The 16435-nt window shown below is 38.0% G+C and overlaps 3 protein-coding genes and 1 long non-coding RNA gene across 6 annotated transcripts in view; 1 reads left to right on the forward strand and 3 right to left on the reverse strand.

The window, feature by feature from the left end:
- The window catches only part of kuz (zinc-dependent metalloprotease kuz), a 104729-nt gene extending 96049 nt beyond the window's left edge, over positions 1-8680 (reverse strand). The window contains exon 1 of one of the 2 annotated variants that reach the window (XM_046620725.2): positions 7407-8680. In XM_046620725.2, the coding sequence (XP_046476681.1) occupies positions 7407-7476 (70 nt within the window). In that variant the 5' untranslated portion in view covers positions 7477-8680. The remainder of the gene's footprint in view (positions 1-7406) is intronic. The other variant, XM_046620727.2, reaches the window with a different exon arrangement.
- LOC124216334 (uncharacterized) lies at positions 1125-2198 on the reverse strand. The gene is made up of 3 exons (XR_006882582.2): positions 1859-2198; positions 1564-1763; positions 1125-1191 (listed from the first exon to the last, which is right to left on the reverse strand). It is a non-coding gene; the product is annotated as an uncharacterized lncRNA (long non-coding RNA).
- Positions 8681-8844: 164 nt separating the features above from the next.
- emei (transmembrane protein 161-like emei) lies at positions 8845-11992 on the forward strand. 2 transcript variants are annotated; one of them, XM_046621241.2, is made up of 11 exons: positions 8845-9415; positions 9488-9591; positions 9695-9950; positions 10037-10116; positions 10214-10429; positions 10514-10630; positions 10719-10859; positions 10937-11111; positions 11187-11283; positions 11372-11532; positions 11594-11992. In XM_046621241.2, exons 2-11 carry the CDS (start codon positions 9524-9526, stop codon positions 11711-11713), a joined length of 1431 nt encoding a protein of 476 aa, XP_046477197.1. In that variant the 5' UTR covers positions 8845-9415; positions 9488-9523; the 3' UTR covers positions 11714-11992. The 2 variants fall into 2 exon arrangements, with proteins under 2 accessions (XP_046477197.1, XP_046477196.1); XM_046621240.2 differs by having other exon boundaries at positions 8845-9386.
- On the reverse strand, positions 11853-15057 carry LOC124216586 (putative gustatory receptor 2a). Its single transcript, XM_046621244.2, has 3 exons — positions 13881-15057; positions 13029-13498; positions 11853-12936 (listed from the first exon to the last, which is right to left on the reverse strand). Exons 1-3 carry the CDS (start codon positions 14563-14565, stop codon positions 12790-12792), a joined length of 1302 nt encoding a protein of 433 aa, XP_046477200.1. The 5' UTR covers positions 14566-15057; the 3' UTR covers positions 11853-12789.
- Positions 15058-16435: the final 1378 nt, after the last annotated feature.

Consider the following 16435-nt stretch of genomic DNA (forward strand, 5'->3'; position numbering starts at 1 on the left):
TTTATCTAAACTGCGGCGATACGATGAGATGCCTAGTGTCCTCTCTTCCTGTACGTAGATAATTAGGCACACATATCTACACCACGTGTAGGTAATGTGTGACAGTTCTTAAATTTAATACGTTGCTGCATACGGTAGAAATAAATTGTAGCGACAGGACGCACGATTTTATAAATCACGAATTTAATACGGGTTCAAAATTTATTGATCACATATATATATATATATATATATATATATATATGTTCGGTGATAAAAATAAATAAATAAATATATATATACATACGAGACCTGATAATTGATTCATTACAGTGTGGGGATAAAAATATCACATGCATATATATAATACAAGGGATATATATTATACAGGGTGTCCCAATTTAAAAGACGCACGAAGTTTGGAGCCGATCTAATGGTTCAATTGAAAGATATGCGTCTTTTAAATTGGGACACCCTGTATATACATCGTAATTTGATACAGTGATAATAACGATCATGTTTCGCGAACGAAAATTGATTTCATGAGCGTATAATAACAACAACAACAACAACAACAACAATAATAATAATAATAATATGTCAAACGGGCATTACTTTATAATATAAAATGTAAAATGAATGTGTCAAATACAACATTATTTTGGAAATTGCGAGTTACTCTGTGGATGTTAAACTTGTAGAAAATCTTTACACACTTTTTCGTATTATATAATTTCATGAATTTCAAACGATTCTGAAGTAGCGAAATAACGATTTTTCTCAACGATAACATCGTGACTTTAATCTCCGACCTTATAAATAAATTGCCTCTGCCGTCAGTCGCGTGCTTCGCGATACATGTTCGCAGGAGTACGTTGTATATATAAAAAAAAAAATTAAAAAATGTGTAACAATTATACGTCCAACCTGTGAAAATAATTAATCTATAAATATAGAATAAGAAACATCGTTTAAGGGGTAACGCCACTGTAACGGTCCAAAAAAAAGGTTTTTTCACGAATTTTTTGCTTCCAAAATTGAAAGTAATTGAAAAAAAACTTTTAAGGGTGTTATCGGGCATACATTAAACTTTATTATCAAATTTTTTTACAGCAAAAAAAAAACAAAATGGCGGTTCCACAGCCATCTTCCCGGGGCATGTTTTGCTTGCAGGGCTCCGCGGCACGCAGCACCACTGGTGCACTTTTGAATCTAGAACAAAAAAAAAAAAAACCATCAATCTAGAGGGTTATAGCTAGAGAATGTCGATCGGATTTTAAAAATTATCAATTTTTGTGGATTTGGCGTGCGTTTGAAAAAAAAAATTGATTTTTGACGAAAAAACGGTTAGTTTTTTGTTAATAAAAAATCAATAAATAAAGTTATTGAAAATCCCGATCGACATTCTCAAGATAATGTTAATGTTCACATCTGGTCAAAATTTCAAGTAAAAAAAATGAAAATTGTTCGAGTGATGCTGCGTGCCATTTTGAAAAACCGTGTTTCGAGAAAAACGCGTTTAAAGTTTTGCGAATAGTTTTTTATTGGAAAAAATGAAAAAAAGAAGGTAAAAAAAAATTTTACCGTTAGTCTGCAATCCCAGCACCATACATTTGTCCTTCGATGGCCAAATTTTCGTCTTCTTCGTTTTTCCTGGTGGATTTTTGGAGCGCGCGCGCACTTTTTTCCGCGTCGCTCGGAGATGTCTCCGCGTGCGTAATGCGTTTGGCGTTGGCTTCGATGCAGAAATTATATAACTGTACACCAATTTCCACCTCCAACATCTTGAATATTTGAAGATATAAATTTGAAAAACTGGTAAATTCGAAAAATGAACGACGGAGCCAGGAATCGAACCTGGTATCTAGCGATGCTTTACCGGAGCCTTACTCCACTAGACCACCTAGCCGCCCTGACTCTGATGTCGTTAATTCCTCTCATCACCAGTTAGTTCAAATTTGTTTTCTTGTGCTGTTGTATGTGAATATCTTGTATGTATATCTTGAATATTTGCAAGACGTTGGTAAGGCCGCCATTGAATGTGCAAACAGCGATATCCATCGCGATATCTAGGACAGTTTTTCCGCTTGAAGATGATTTGGGGGCCAAAAAAAAATTTTTCTCGCACGGGACCTTTTTTTCCTTATTCTAGAGGGTTTAAACTATTTTTGAAGCCAATAAAAAAAAAATCGATTTTTCAAAAAATTTACAGTGGCCATACCCCTTAATATTCACGTCAAATTTTAAGCGATCAAGATTGAAGTTTCATAAAAAAGAAAATTCAACAATTTTTAGTCGCACTGAGTTCTGATGTAAAAGAAAAAAAAAACATTATTTAATCACAGAAGCTATCTTTTATTTATATTTATTTATTTATTTATTTATTTATTTATTTATTTATTTATTCATTCAAGTATCAAATATTAGAACAACAAAAATTTCAGAGTTTTCGATCAATATTGATCCGTCGAAACTATCAAATCATACATATATACAATAACGAAAATTTCGATTCGTCAGTGTTTAATAATATTATTGTCAATTTTCTTTCGTTTTTTCTTTCTACAATTATTATGCATCGCGATTATAAGTAGGTTCACAGTACAGAAAAAGAAAGAAGGAAATTAAAAAATTGTGAAAACCAACAAGTATGTAATACACGTTTTTCTATATCGTTGAACGGGAAATAAAAGAGAGCAAATAAATTTATGCCTCTTTCTTTGTCAATTTTATTTGTTTATGTATTTATTTTTTTCAAATTTATCTCATCTTACCGCGTTAAAAGTCATCGACATTGAAATAAATTTGCGAAACATATCGCATTACATGATGCATACAGGGCATTTCACAAAATAAAAAAATAAAAATAAAATAAAATAAAAAAATAAATAAATAAAAACGTACCAAGCCAAACCGATGGAATCGGAACTTTGAGTCAAATATTTTTTTTCTAAAAGGTTTGGAGTTTGGAAAGATACTCCTAGAAGGATTTATCAATTGCCGTCTTTGTTTGGACAGAATCACTATCGGTCGATTTGAAAAATTTCATATTCAAGGCTGGGTTTCTGATAGAAGAAATGTACAATTCAAAAAAGCATCGAGGACAAGAAGGTACTGTTTTTGAACGTAGTTTCAAGAAAAAAAATATGCGGTATCGTAAAATCAGTTAATCTTTTTTCGCCTCCTGAAAACAGGCCATTTTTTATTCGGAAAAATCAATTCTTAAATTAATATTTGTAAAATCACGAACGTTTCAAGCCCTCATGCACCATGGAATAACAATTTTTCAATTTTTTTACACAATATTTTAGAATACAAAAAAAAATATATATATCGCTACGAAAATTATAGCTTCTTTTTTTTCATATATTTTTTTTTATACACATTGCACCCACATGTTGAGGCTGCAGTTTTGCTCCGTTGTGCCAATACGGTAGGATTTAATACGTAGAGATTTACGATTTGATAATACACTGTATATGTAATCGAAACGAAGCAGCGCAGCGCGCGTGTGTTTAAAATGTACGACGACGAATCGTGTGTTGCACGTATAGGGCATTCGTCGGTATGTCATTGCCGTTGTTGGTGTAACAATTCGAGGTTATACAAGCACGCGTTCCCGTCGTTGGTGGAATAAAATTTTCAAGGCCATTCCTCCGCTTCTCTCCATTTCATTCTCATTCTCCTTTCCGGATTTTAATCTATAAGCTCGGCGTTACATAGATCTATATATTCTATAATGTACCGTGTGAAACGTGCTGATAGGCGATTACAAAAGTAAAATATACTGCCTTCGTTGACGGATCAAATGTAGACAGGCAGATAAGAACTAGGCGGGAAAAGAACCACGACGATAATAAAGCGTAACTACTTCTCTTTGCTTTTTCGTCAAGAGAAGCGAAGGACATAAAGAAGAAGACGGAAGACAAAGGAAAAAGGGAGTAAACGAAAGGACTAAACTTTCATATAAAGATAATAGTTTATGGTTTATGGGGTTGCTGATTACGAATCTGAAATTAGATTTGAAAAATTCAAAATGGTGGAGCGAATACGGTGGACGACAATTTCAAATTTTATCGAATATTGTCAAAATACTCTATGCGGGGATTTTCGGCGTCGCTGATTAAATTCGACGTACTGAATTTTCAAAATCTGATTTCAGATTCGTAATCAGCGATCCGAAAACTCCCTGGACAGAGTTTTTTTTTTATCCGGATTGGATGGAATTTGAAATTTTCGTTCACCATATCATATGATATCAGATTCGTAATCAGCGGCCTCATGAACTCGTAATTTATATAAAACACGCACGTGTATGGGAATTATTCATTCAATTTTCACGATTTTTGTCAATCAATTTGTTTCACCAGTAGGTAGTCGTCATAGATAAAACACGCATCAAAGCTCAAACATCCGTATCGTACACCTCTCGTGGCAACGAATGTAAAAAATACCCAACGATAATTATTAATTTCGAATTTTTCAGCTTCTAATAAAGCTAGCGAAATATCTTCTTTACTTTAATTTTTTTTTTAATTAAAGTTCAAACAATTCCGCATAAAATGATTGTATCGTGAGAGTGATTAAGTTGAACTAAACAAATAAAAACGAACGTTAAAGAGGTTCAATCCTTACAGTCTACTCCAAGTGTACAAAATTTTTGTTTCGGGGAAATTTCACCCTCATTGCGTGTCAGGGGTTAAAAAGAAGAGTACGACCGGTATTATTGTAACAACAGTCTTCTTGTTTCTAACTTTTGTCTAGAAACACTTGTCGTGAATAATAAAAAAAAGCATTTTTTACAGTTTATTTCATTTTTGCCTGTTCAACATCATTTCTTTACGCTCAACAAATTCGGTGTTGTTTTATTCCGTAACGTCCGAGATCGTTACAATATTTTCCTCGCTTCGATTATCGTTCGTTCGTTCTGTCATATCTCTCTCTCTCTCTCTCTCTCTCCGTCTCTGGGGAAAGCGAATAAAATTCCACACAACATTCTAACCACCACGTTTTCCTCTCCCCAATATACGCTGCCTATGTTTTTAAGCGTTGCGCCCTTCAAATGGTAATCCTGGGGATCATCCGGTCTTGGGTAGCGTTAATTAATGCCTCCCCGCGTCTCTTTTCCCCTCCTCACTCGCTCGCTCACTCAGTAACTCATGCGCTTGTGTAAATACATTCTCGAGAGTTTTAGGGTCGGGTTAAACGCATTCAAAGCCTCTTCGTAGTGCCTCTGCACAGCGTCACGGGGAAGCCAAAAAAATAAAATAAATAAAAAATACTCTCAAAAGAGAGTTGTTAATACGTCCACGGAAGAGAAAATTAGATCGGGAAACAAGAATTATGAAATAAAACAAACGAATCTCGGTTAGAAATGATAAATAAAATCCCTCTTTCACATGCTCGTTAAATTCATTTATAGAAAAATTATGCAGCCGTCGTTTCGTTGTCGATAAAATTTCATCTTTTATGCTTCTTTCTTTTCCCTACAATCAAAATAGTTTTAAATTGGTCGTAAAGTTATATCTACGTAAAATTTTTACGTCAAACTTTTCTCTACCCGTTGCCCTTATGCAATATTATACGTATAGATCTAAATTGTAAAATCGATAATCACTTTACGTTTAATTTATACTTAAATTCATTTCCACGGTACGCACGCGTACGTACGTACGTAATTGTGTTATTATTATTTCACCTATGTTCGGTTGTTTGATTTCGGAATGTTCTTTGATATTTCATCAGAAGAATTAATGAGGTGAAAAAGTTTGCCCATATTTTCTCTACAGCTGCTACGAGCGTACATCATTACTGTACATGAATAAGTACGTAACAACGCGTTGTAATTTATAGTACAAGATTCACGGTGGATAGACGTAATATGTTCGTTTCTAGATCGTATAGATAAACAGAGCGCGTTGAGGAGAATAAGATACACGATATTACAAACGCACCCTGCCTATACTCCATATTCGTTGAAATTCATGAGAAGAATGAAAAAAAAAAAAAAAAGTGGTAAGAGGTGGAATGATAAAATGGATACAGTATCCAAGAATGTATATAAAAAGCAAGCATCAGCAGCAGCAGCAGCAGCGAACACGGTAAAATGATGCATATGCGATTCGGCTTCTACGCATCTACATAATACGTATACAATATACATACACCCGTTGTTCAAACGGAGTTTAAATTCCTAGGTCTAACATATAAGTAGCGGCAACACGGTTGGCCCGAAAACTTAGGGGAGAGGGGTAAAAGTGGCGAGCAAAACAAAGCGAAGAGCAGCAGCTGGGGGGGTCCATTTTTAAATCTCGAAGAGAGTGTCGGTTTCCTTTTTTACCTCCCCCCTTGCCCTCGTAAAGAATAAGGCGGGATTTTTTGTAGATCTTTCTAGAGTTTCGAGAAGAGGATTTTCAAGATGTCGAAGTCGGCAGTGTTCGTGTGATGACGGATTTTTAGAAAAAATTGTTTATTTCAGGAGAGCTTAAGCGAACGTAAGATAATGGATATCATTTTACATTTTGAACACTTGACACGTACAGAGTCATTATGAAGATGATGCAAATTTGTGATTTTTTTACTCAATGCTTCGTTGCGTTAACGTTAATAAAATATCAACAATCTCGTAGATCTTAAACGTTTACCGATATAGGTATACGCATATGTATACGTAAATCCTTAAATAACTTTTCAAAGAGTATTCTTATCGTAACATGATAAGAAAACTTTTTTGTGGAGCGTTCAATTCTCTACAAAAAATACTTTCTCGTCTCATCACTATACGAATGCGATGACGAGTCATAAAGTTCCAGGGTTCAAAAAAAAAAAAAAAAAAATGATCTTTTTTTTTTCTTTTTATATACAGTCTAATAAATAATAACATCGTCGCTGCAGTTTCCGACTTCATCGTCTTGTTAATAATTTGTTTCGAACATCCTGACTGACGAATCGTAACCGAGCTTCGGGGAAGCTTGAAAGTATAAGAATACCAAGAATTCCCCATTACTTTCATACATCGCAATCAAGGTTCGTATTAATGTCGCGACGATGACTGGACGGACAAATCGAGAGTTAACGAACTTGGCTACAACGTCGTCGAGAATTCAGTCTGACGTAAACGCTAAAAGGACCAGAAAAACGGACAACATGGGGTGGCCGGGTGGTGGAGGGGGACGGGGGGGGGGGGGGAGGTAAACAAAAGAGGGAGGAGACTTTTATCCCTCATTGTCACGGAAAATGACGGAAAATGGAAAACTGCGATTCGGATGACGGATACCTGTCACGGGATCGTCGGACGCGGCGCTGGCTGACAATGAGCAGCAGCCTTTCGCCTGGGCGTAAAGTTTGACCGCTATAAGCGGTGATTCACACGGTCAGTCGAAAGAGAGGCGGGTAAAAAAGGTAAAGGTAGGTTGGTTGGTACTCACCGCTTTCGATGTAGGGGACGAGTAGCAGCAGGAAGAGGACGTATCCGCACTCACTGAACATCGTAACCATCGCTCGTGTTATTATCACAGAGAACGAATTCACGCGTTATCGTCCACCACTTTCACTCGTTTTTCATTTATTAACTCGCGAACCCTCCGCCTTATCCTTCTTTCAGCGCCTACTCGTCGTGTTGTTGTTGTCGCTGTCGCTGTCGTAGAGTAACTTGCGATATTCCCGTTTGTTCACTGAAAACTTGTACAACCACCACCGTTTTCACCACGGAATTATTTTCCACCCATCACCGCACGCCTAAGCCATGATCACCAGCTTTAATTACTGCACGGTTTACAGCTGACCGACCGACCGACCCAACCAACGAACCCACCTACGTATACTCAACACATCGCTAGCCGTCGATTCTGATACTGACGGCAACCTTTGTCCTCGCGTTCAACGATCTGCGCGCAGGCGTCGACACCATATTTAATCAAAATGGCCGAATATGTATTGTCGTGACGTCATAGAGCGGAGCCGGTGAACAAACCGCGTTTTCATACGACGTTCGAATCTAGTAGCTATACCAGAATCGCACATTTTCACACTCGCTGAGAAGAGACTTCGAGGACTTTCGGGCAATCTCTTTACAGCATATCGTACTAGAGGTAGCTTTGCGTTTACGGATATTGTAGCGGAGGGAGAGAGAGAAGTATATGTTGATGTACGCTCTATATCTGATTCGCCGACAAATCTCCTCTCACAATCAGTCGATCAAACACAGAGTGAAAGAGACAGAATAACCCTAATATATTTTTATCTCACATTACTTGGGCTGCATTTTTCGCGATGTCGATGGGTTGGATGGCTGTCTTCAGTGGTATGTGCTTTGAGTACAATTTTTTGACCACTCATATTCGTAGGACGCAGAAAACACGATCAGACTAGGGCGCGTTCCGAAATTAGCCTGCAACGCTAAAAACTCCCTAGGACACAGGCAACGCTATTCGCGAACTCGGCAGCACAAAAGAGATAGCAGATTATTGTTAAAACAACTGACAGTCGTTCATTTCCCGTCATACCTTGCAGTTTCGATTACCGACCGATGGGAGAAGCGTAGTAAATTCACATCACTACAGCTTTTCATCGTTCTCAATAACTACGTTTGATTGCAACGCTTTCACACACTCCGCGTACATTCACGAAGCTTTCGTTTTAAATATTTTGAACAGCCTCGATTGTTGTGTGACGCAAGACCACGATCGAATGAATCTCCAACAACTCACGATCCAATCGTCACACCTCGCCCTCTCGATTACCGACTGTCGAAAGAAACCGTGGAGACGTCCTAAAGTACCGATCTAGTACCGCGGACTCCCGTCAGAGGGTGTTCCGTTTCCGGAACAATCGGCAATCGAGACCGAAAACAAACGAAGATATCTTCGATCATTTTTTAAATCCCTCGTGTATTCCCTCGAATCGAAACAAAGTAGATTCTCTATGTTTCAAATTTTACGATTCTTCGCTTTCTGGATGTCTTTTTAAACTGCCGTACAAATTCTAGAGCGCCTTTTAACCCGATCCCAATTTTTGTTTCACAGTACGTTTATGTACAAAAATACTTTTCGGTTCGCCGCAGTCGCCGCAGTTATCTCAAACGGAGACAATTTGTGTGAAGTTGAGCGATGTGTTGCTATTTTTAATTCGAGGGGCAGGGTCCGGAGTATTTTGAAGCTCGCTTCAGAGACGAGGCGAGAGTGAGAGGCGTGCACCGCGGCCGCTGACGGTAACAACACTTAGTCGCGTGCAGAATAACCCGGAGCTACGAACAGCCGGGTTCACCGTTCAGCGCGGCCGAACGTCTTAGGCGTTAATTATTTTTAATAAGCGTTAATTGGCCTCGTTGACTCGGGCGACCTAGATGTATTCTTGGTAGAAACGAATTAGAAGTCGTCCGTATCTTTGTCTCCCTTCCCTCCGACATGGCAAGTAGCTTAGGAGAAAATTTATCTAGGTTAGGCAAGATCAGGCTACACGTAAAATTTTGATGTTTACATTTTTCATAAATTATTACCTGTTCCATTAGGCTCTTCTTGGCGCGCAACTGGTCATTACTCTCGTTATGGTCAGCGTGATACAAAAACTTGGACCTCATTACTCGTTTGCTCGATGGATCCTCTGCTCCACTGGGTACGCATTGATTTTTCATTGCCGATTTAACCGCCGGTCGTTACTGAGAATTCAATCGTTGAATCACATCTGTTCGATCACTTACCTCAGCGAAATCTTTCAGTCTGATACGATACCTCTATCCTACCGATCAGGAGCTCAGGATACTTGCTGGAGTGCCGAAGGAAAAACCAAAAAAGGGTAAACATGCTGAGAATGGAAAGACGCCCGACGTGTTTCACGTTCCTAGGAACTTGGAAATCAGCCTTGAAAGCGCCAAGGTTTCGGCTCTAGATGTTATACATCTGAAATTTTATACTGAATTTCAGTGGCTGCTAGACTTCTCACTGTACGCGAGCTTGGTTTATATTCTGACCGAGGTAAATTTATGCTCTGCACTGAGACGCCTTGAGAATTGATAATTATAATCACATAATTGATTGATTCATTAAATTTTTGTCATCAGGTTTACACGTACTACTATCCAATGAAAGAAGAGTTCAATCTTAGCATGCTATGGTGTGCTTTGGTTATCGGATTCTCACTGTATCCTTTTATTCAGTGGCACCGAAATATAATGAGCAATATTTACAGACATGCTTAAAGCATGCCTTCTGACAAATTTCCTATTCACCACAATTAGCAAAACTCTACTCTCCCTTTGGGTGCAGTACTTTAAAGGTGAAGAGAGCGTCGGGGAAAGGTCCACTTGTATAGTTACGGGATTCGCCTACCTCCTTATCGCCATGATGGTTCTGATCGTTGATGAAAATACTCTTGAAATTGACCTCGAAAAAGCCTATGTTAGCTTCAATCAAAGTGCGTCTGTTTTTTTGGATAACCAAGGTCTCTCGTCTACGTGAGTTAACAACTATTGTTACCCCTGATATCGGTAAAGCATTACTAAACAAACGCTCACATCGAATATTGAATTTCTTTTCAGAGGTCCAGCCTCCAAGATCGTTTTAAAATTTTTTTTAGCCCTTTGGTGCGGACTCCTTGGATCGTTGTTTACCTTTCCAGGGTTAAGAATGTCCAGAATGCACTGGGACTCACTTAAGTACGTCAATGTCACTTCTAGAAGAAACTCTGAAGTTGCTTTTATAAGTTTTTGAGCAACATACACGCCGGTATTTTTGTCGTTGCAGGTATTGCAAAGAGAGAAGATTATTGCAGTTGCTTTTAAACATCAGTTTTGCTTCCCCCTTTATTTTGGTAATATTGTGGATCAAACCTGTGAGCAGAGATTACTTGACTGTTCGAATATTCGCCGGTATGAACGGCCCATTGTGAGTATTCGTTATCAATCCGGAAGTTCGTAAATTTTATTTTAACAATTTCAGTCAATCGTTTTTTCTGTTCGCAGAATGAGCGTCCAAGCATTTGAGAGCATGAGACTGGCGGCTGTGGTGATTGCGGTAATTTTGAGATTATGCTTAATGCCATTGTACCTGCAATCGTATTTGAATCTCGCCAGCCAGAGACTGGAGGACCAGAAAAAAGAAGCCGGCCGAATAACAAACACCGATCTTCAGAAGAAGGTGTGTTACAATATTTCACGAATCTTATGGGTCGTGACATTACACTCGCAATAAAATATATCGCAATTATTTTAGATTGCCGCGGTATTTTACTACATGTGTGTAGTAGCTCTGCAGTATGTCGCTCCAATCATCATGTGCCTCTTTCTTGCTCTCATGTATAAAACTCTTGGTAAGCTCCAGTTTTACCATTTCACCTTTTCTCGGGCTACAAACGCTTACCGACATATCTTGGATACTGGAATTGAAACTTTTTCCAGGCGGTTTTACTTGGGAAGGACTTCTCAGAGATGTACCGATCGAAGAGTGTCCCGCTGATCAACCGCCGAAAATTGTGTCCCCAATTTTTGACGACGATGACGAAAAGACTGTCGTTCAAACAGCACAGGAGTTTCATCTGGCTCTCGATTCACTGAAACAGGTGAGTCGTAAGCAAGAGGCGATTGAGAACTGTTTGACAATTCTTGCCTCTTTATTCACAGGTTTTCACGACTGACGTATTCAGAGGGCTGCTTGGATTTGGGACGTGGTGGTGTTGTTTTACGTGGTTTGCAAGTACATCTATGGGCATGGTGTATCAGTCCTACTTCGGAAGCACTTGAACAATAATTTATGGCAGGCCTAGATATTAGCGCTCAAAGACCGATCACCAAAAGACGAAGTGAAATTAAATTTCACTTGACAATTTGAACTACTCGTTTTTATTCATCATAATTTATAAACCACTGTTTACCGCCCGGTAAAAATCATTGTACAAAAGTCAAAACATATTACTATAAGTCACTGATGTATAAATATACAATGTATAATAAACAACGAACATAGTATTTATAATGACAGTTTTGAGAAAAGTAAAAAATAAATTGAAACTCACATGCAAATATTATTTTTAATATTATTCTTGTAATCGTGTGAACATAACGTACTTTTAATTTCATTCATAGTTTTTATGAAACTAGTTTTCAAATACTTGTCTCCATATTTGAACCATCTTCGGGCGTAAGATCCGAAGAGCTATCACTAAACGAAAATAATTAAAAAATTTTCATGCACTCTCTACCAATTGTGTATTAAACTATGTATCGTTTTTCTGCATTACGATCTTGAGAGCATTAGTTTCACTACAAACATTCGTACATGAGCCACTGTGTGAATTTTTGATGCTAGTCAGGTTGCGCCTAATGATAGACTATTCGGTTCGCGATCTGACCCACGATAGATTTTAAAAACCACCATCAAGAACAGAGTCTGTGAGTAGAAAATATTTGCAAACACGTGCTATACTAAAATCCACGTGAAATATATCTTGAAGTTCAATTAACGGACATGGTTTAAAACGGAAAGTCGATTGCGAAGAAATCCAAGATTCAAATAGCAATGGTTTCAAAATGACAGTGCTTTTCCTCTTACTTTCTAAGCGTAAAAGAATCAATTCAAGCTCGGTTCTGTACCTGTACCGACATCGGGATTGTCGGTAAGATGTCGGTACAGGAATCTGTATCCAGACATTGGAGGTGTCGATATGATGTCGGTAAGGGAATCTGTATCCAGAACCAAGCTTGAATTGCTCCTCGCGAATGTTCAATTTCTGATAAATTCTCTCAAGCTTAACATCTCAATTAATTTTCAGGTCCTCTGTGAAAAATACAATTTCCTATTCTATTTCATTCATTTTTATCTAGCTATCCGCAGATGTTGAGTTATAGATATCAAATTGTTCAGTTGTAGTAGACGGGGTGGTGGTGGGTCCGAAGTTTGTCGTCTTTCGGTCCGGTACGTAAAACTGAATCAAGATAATGAGGTACGTCGTGATGACGCCGACGAACTGCGAAGCGAAAAGACAACTGTAAACACTGACGGTTGATATTTTGATGAATCTGCACTAATCGTAGGGAAAATTTGAGGATTCACACTTACGCCTTGCAGGAGCGCGTTGTTGAGTTCGAAAAAATGGCAGGCACTGAAAGATACGGAATTTTGTTGCAGCTGGGAAGAAAAGTGAGCGATTTCATTCTGCACGCAGGATCCTTCGTAGGTTTTCGCTTCCGGTTGATAGCTCAATGACCGTCTGTTATTATGTACCCCGGTGTTGTTGTACAGACGTTTATTCGTTAGCTGATTGTTCTTAAGTCCGACTTCGTGGATCAGGATTCCAGTCGATATCGCCTCGCGGCAGGTCAAAGTGCACGCGAAACAATTTAGAGCAAACTGAGTCGCGTATACGATCCAAAGCACGTTGTTTATCATTATAAACTGAAACTTCAATTCCACAACCCCTATGTAGATCCTGAACAGCGTAGCCAAGACCATCATGAACGAGTTTGCCGAGCTCAAAAGCAAGTGCATACCGTGAACTTTGTTCACTATGCTGACCAGTCCGCAGATTTCTGCAGAAATTAATGATCTACAGAATTATCGCTTTCAAGTTTTCTGTTTCATTGTATTCTGGTAATACTCAGAAGCATCTAAGCGGAAGTCAGTTGAAAAAAGCGCACTCGGGAAGGAAGTTGCCGAGCTAAAAATCCATACTTTTTATTCATCTTGTTAAGGGATAATCAAAAATTTTGCTGTTTTCTCAAAACGCTAAAAGCTATGCAGCAGAATAATGGATAATGACTTCAGATTTGAGTTATCCCGAGCATCTAAAACCACTTATACACAAAAATGCAGTCAAATCCCGAATATTTTTAATCCAGACCTATTTTGACTGGACAATAAACATCTCGTTCAAAATATAAAAACCCAAAAAATTGACAAAAAATCACAAACCATGATGCAGCTCCCTCAGTCGTTGGATCTTGAGGACGATCCACGGTGCAGCGTACGAGTCTCCGATCTGCTTGATGAGTCTATTGACGATCTTAAACCTCTGGTGAATCGTGCAGACGACGATGTCGAACCAAAAGTTTGTGATGAGCGACTGGGCTACCGTGTAATAAACGAGCAGATCCGAGGTGTATATCTGCGAGGGATCGGTCAGCTTGTAGTACAAGACGTGAGACACGGCTGAAACGGGACCCATAAGGATGGTGAACCCAAGGGCAAGTCCCAGCCTGAGTTTGATGGAGCGATCGTCGAAGGATGTTTCCCTCCGTATTTTCCTGTCGAGGTGATCGATCCTCTCGATGAATTTCTCCCAACTCTTCTTATGGATCACGCCGAGAAGTACGTAGTAATAGGACGTGACGTAAATGACGGCCTTGTTCATGTAGTACATTATCTTGTACATCTCGCTCCTGAAGACGTTCCCGAACGAGAAGAAGTCTGTTATCCCGTAGGCTATTATCACCGAGCATACCGTGAAGTGCAAGACCCTTATCAGTATCGAGCACTTCTTCCAACCACCAATTTCACAAGCTCCGGTTCCCATAAGCCAGCAGAAAAAATTCAGCGCTTTCAGCGTCTGTTTGAACGTTTTTGGCTCCTTGAAGACGACGTCTATGTCCTCCGTCATTTTTAAGAGTAGTGTTCAGACCGGTCAGAGCTCAGCATTTTCACTGAGCTCTTCTGGTAGGATAATTTTTCCTCGACTTCCCTTCACGGTTATGCGCAATTCTTCACCGCCATAAAGCTTATCCTCTTCACTGATCTGCAATTCTACGTTACACACATGCAACATGAATCTTTTATCCCTACACATTACGAGGATTAAATTTTTTTTCCAAGCAATCTGTTATTTGTTCCGAGTACGGCTGCGAAAATCGTCCGATTTTTCAACGATGACTTTATACCGTGAAATCTGGTTCCTGTAGATTCGTGTTACTTTTACAATGCAAAATTGAAAACGAAATTTTAACGGCAATAGCTTTCAACGTGTTTTCATTTGGGGATGAAGATTTTCACACCGTGATAACGCAGTAATCAAGCTAATTACTCGAGACGAGTGTTACTCCTGAATAATAAAATAACCAGATTCTTGGTAAACTGGCAAACAGTGTAGGACTTGACTAATTGTTTCGTAGAAATAACGAACTTCATAAACCAATAATAGAAATACACATACTGCTTTTTTTTTTTTTTTCTCATTTACTTTCGTTTCGAATATCATTCATCGCCATATATAACGCGCTTCAGCAACGGTTTAATATAAAACGAGCTTTATTTGCCCAACGACTATATTACAATTTATTATACAATAAACATTTAAAATAGGGGTTAAAACGATAACAGCTCATGTATAGGTATAATAATTATTTGATAAACGTCATAAAGTATTTACTGCGTATATATACACACATATATACATATTATTGTTTACACAATATATGCATATATGTATATTTATGTAGCTGAAATGATATGGTTACGAACATTGCTTACGGCCATTGCGATATACCATATATATATAATGTATATGTATATGTATATACATATATTATATATCCAACCGTCTCGATATATATCAAAGTGATTCGGGCATTGCTCGAATTTACAATAATTGGATTTCCCCCACTTTGGTTATTTCATTGATATTTTTTTTTATTTTCTTTTTCTCGAAAAAGGCAGCACAAGTTACTCGAACGATATATTATTATGAATAATTGGTTAGTAATTACTCTGTGGTTACGCAATACATATCATTATACATATAAATACTGTTGTATAATTCGACCTCATACTATAAAACGATTTATTTATATTCTCATGCATTCCGAGTCCAGCGATCGAGGAGATTCAGTGCCGTTTTAATTTCTTCAAATTTCTCTCGATTGCTGATATTTTTCCGGAATATTTTCCCGTAATGCGATAAATTTTTTACTTGGTGGTTGAAAAATCGCAGAGCTGTGAAAATTATCGTTATTCTTTGTATCAACATTTCTGCCATTTTCAGAAAACTTTACCGCTAAAACGAATAAATTTTAGCTAAAATGAAATATTTGCAAAAAATATCGGAAAAATTTATTCGAACGGTTAAATGCTATTCTAAAAAAATCTAGGCACAGTTTTGTCGACAAATGATACATGATCGCGGAAGAAAGTGCTTCGAACGGTGATCTAAGATTTGAATTTAGCACGTCTTTCCTCTTTATCACTAGACGCGTAATTTCGCCCGTTTAAATGAACTCTGTGAACATTAAATATAGCAGGTCGAAGACGTTGAACGGGGATATTCGTAAGCTCAAAAATCTTCAAGTCTGATTATTACAAATACTCAGGCTTTGGAATACGCTATAAATATACTATGTATGTATTATAATATAATTACGTAAGTCTTTGACACCACGTGAACGGGGTTTTCAACAATGCAATTTACATATCCTATAACGTTCTCAAAGAAATAAATAAAAAAAATTGTATCTGCCACTGCGTTTTCCGAATTCACG

Source organism: Neodiprion pinetum, chromosome 4 (assembly GCF_021155775.2).
Source record: "Neodiprion pinetum isolate iyNeoPine1 chromosome 4, iyNeoPine1.2, whole genome shotgun sequence".
NCBI classification, from domain to species: Eukaryota; Metazoa; Arthropoda; class Insecta; order Hymenoptera; family Diprionidae; genus Neodiprion; species Neodiprion pinetum.

What these genes read in the sequence shown, in the direction of transcription:
- emei (XM_046621240.2), top strand. An exon ending in TGGTTTATATTCTGACCGAG is followed by an intron (nt 9,951 to 10,036) that starts GTAAATTTATGC and finishes TTTTGTCATCAG; the next exon opens with GTTTACACGTACTACTATCC. An exon ending in TCTCATGTATAAAACTCTTG is followed by an intron (nt 11,284 to 11,371) that starts GTAAGCTCCAGT and finishes AACTTTTTCCAG; the next exon opens with GCGGTTTTACTTGGGAAGGA.
- LOC124216586 (XM_046621244.2), bottom strand. Translation starts at nt 14,565, where the DNA reads ATGACGGAGGACATAGACGTCGTCTTCAAGGAGCCAAAAACGTTCAAA. An exon ending in ACTGAGGGAGCTGCATCATG is followed by an intron (nt 13,499 to 13,880) that starts GTTTGTGATTTT and finishes TAATTTCTGCAG; the next exon opens with AAATCTGCGGACTGGTCAGC. An exon ending in ACAACGCGCTCCTGCAAGGC is followed by an intron (nt 12,937 to 13,028) that starts GTAAGTGTGAAT and finishes TTCGCTTCGCAG; the next exon opens with TTCGTCGGCGTCATCACGAC.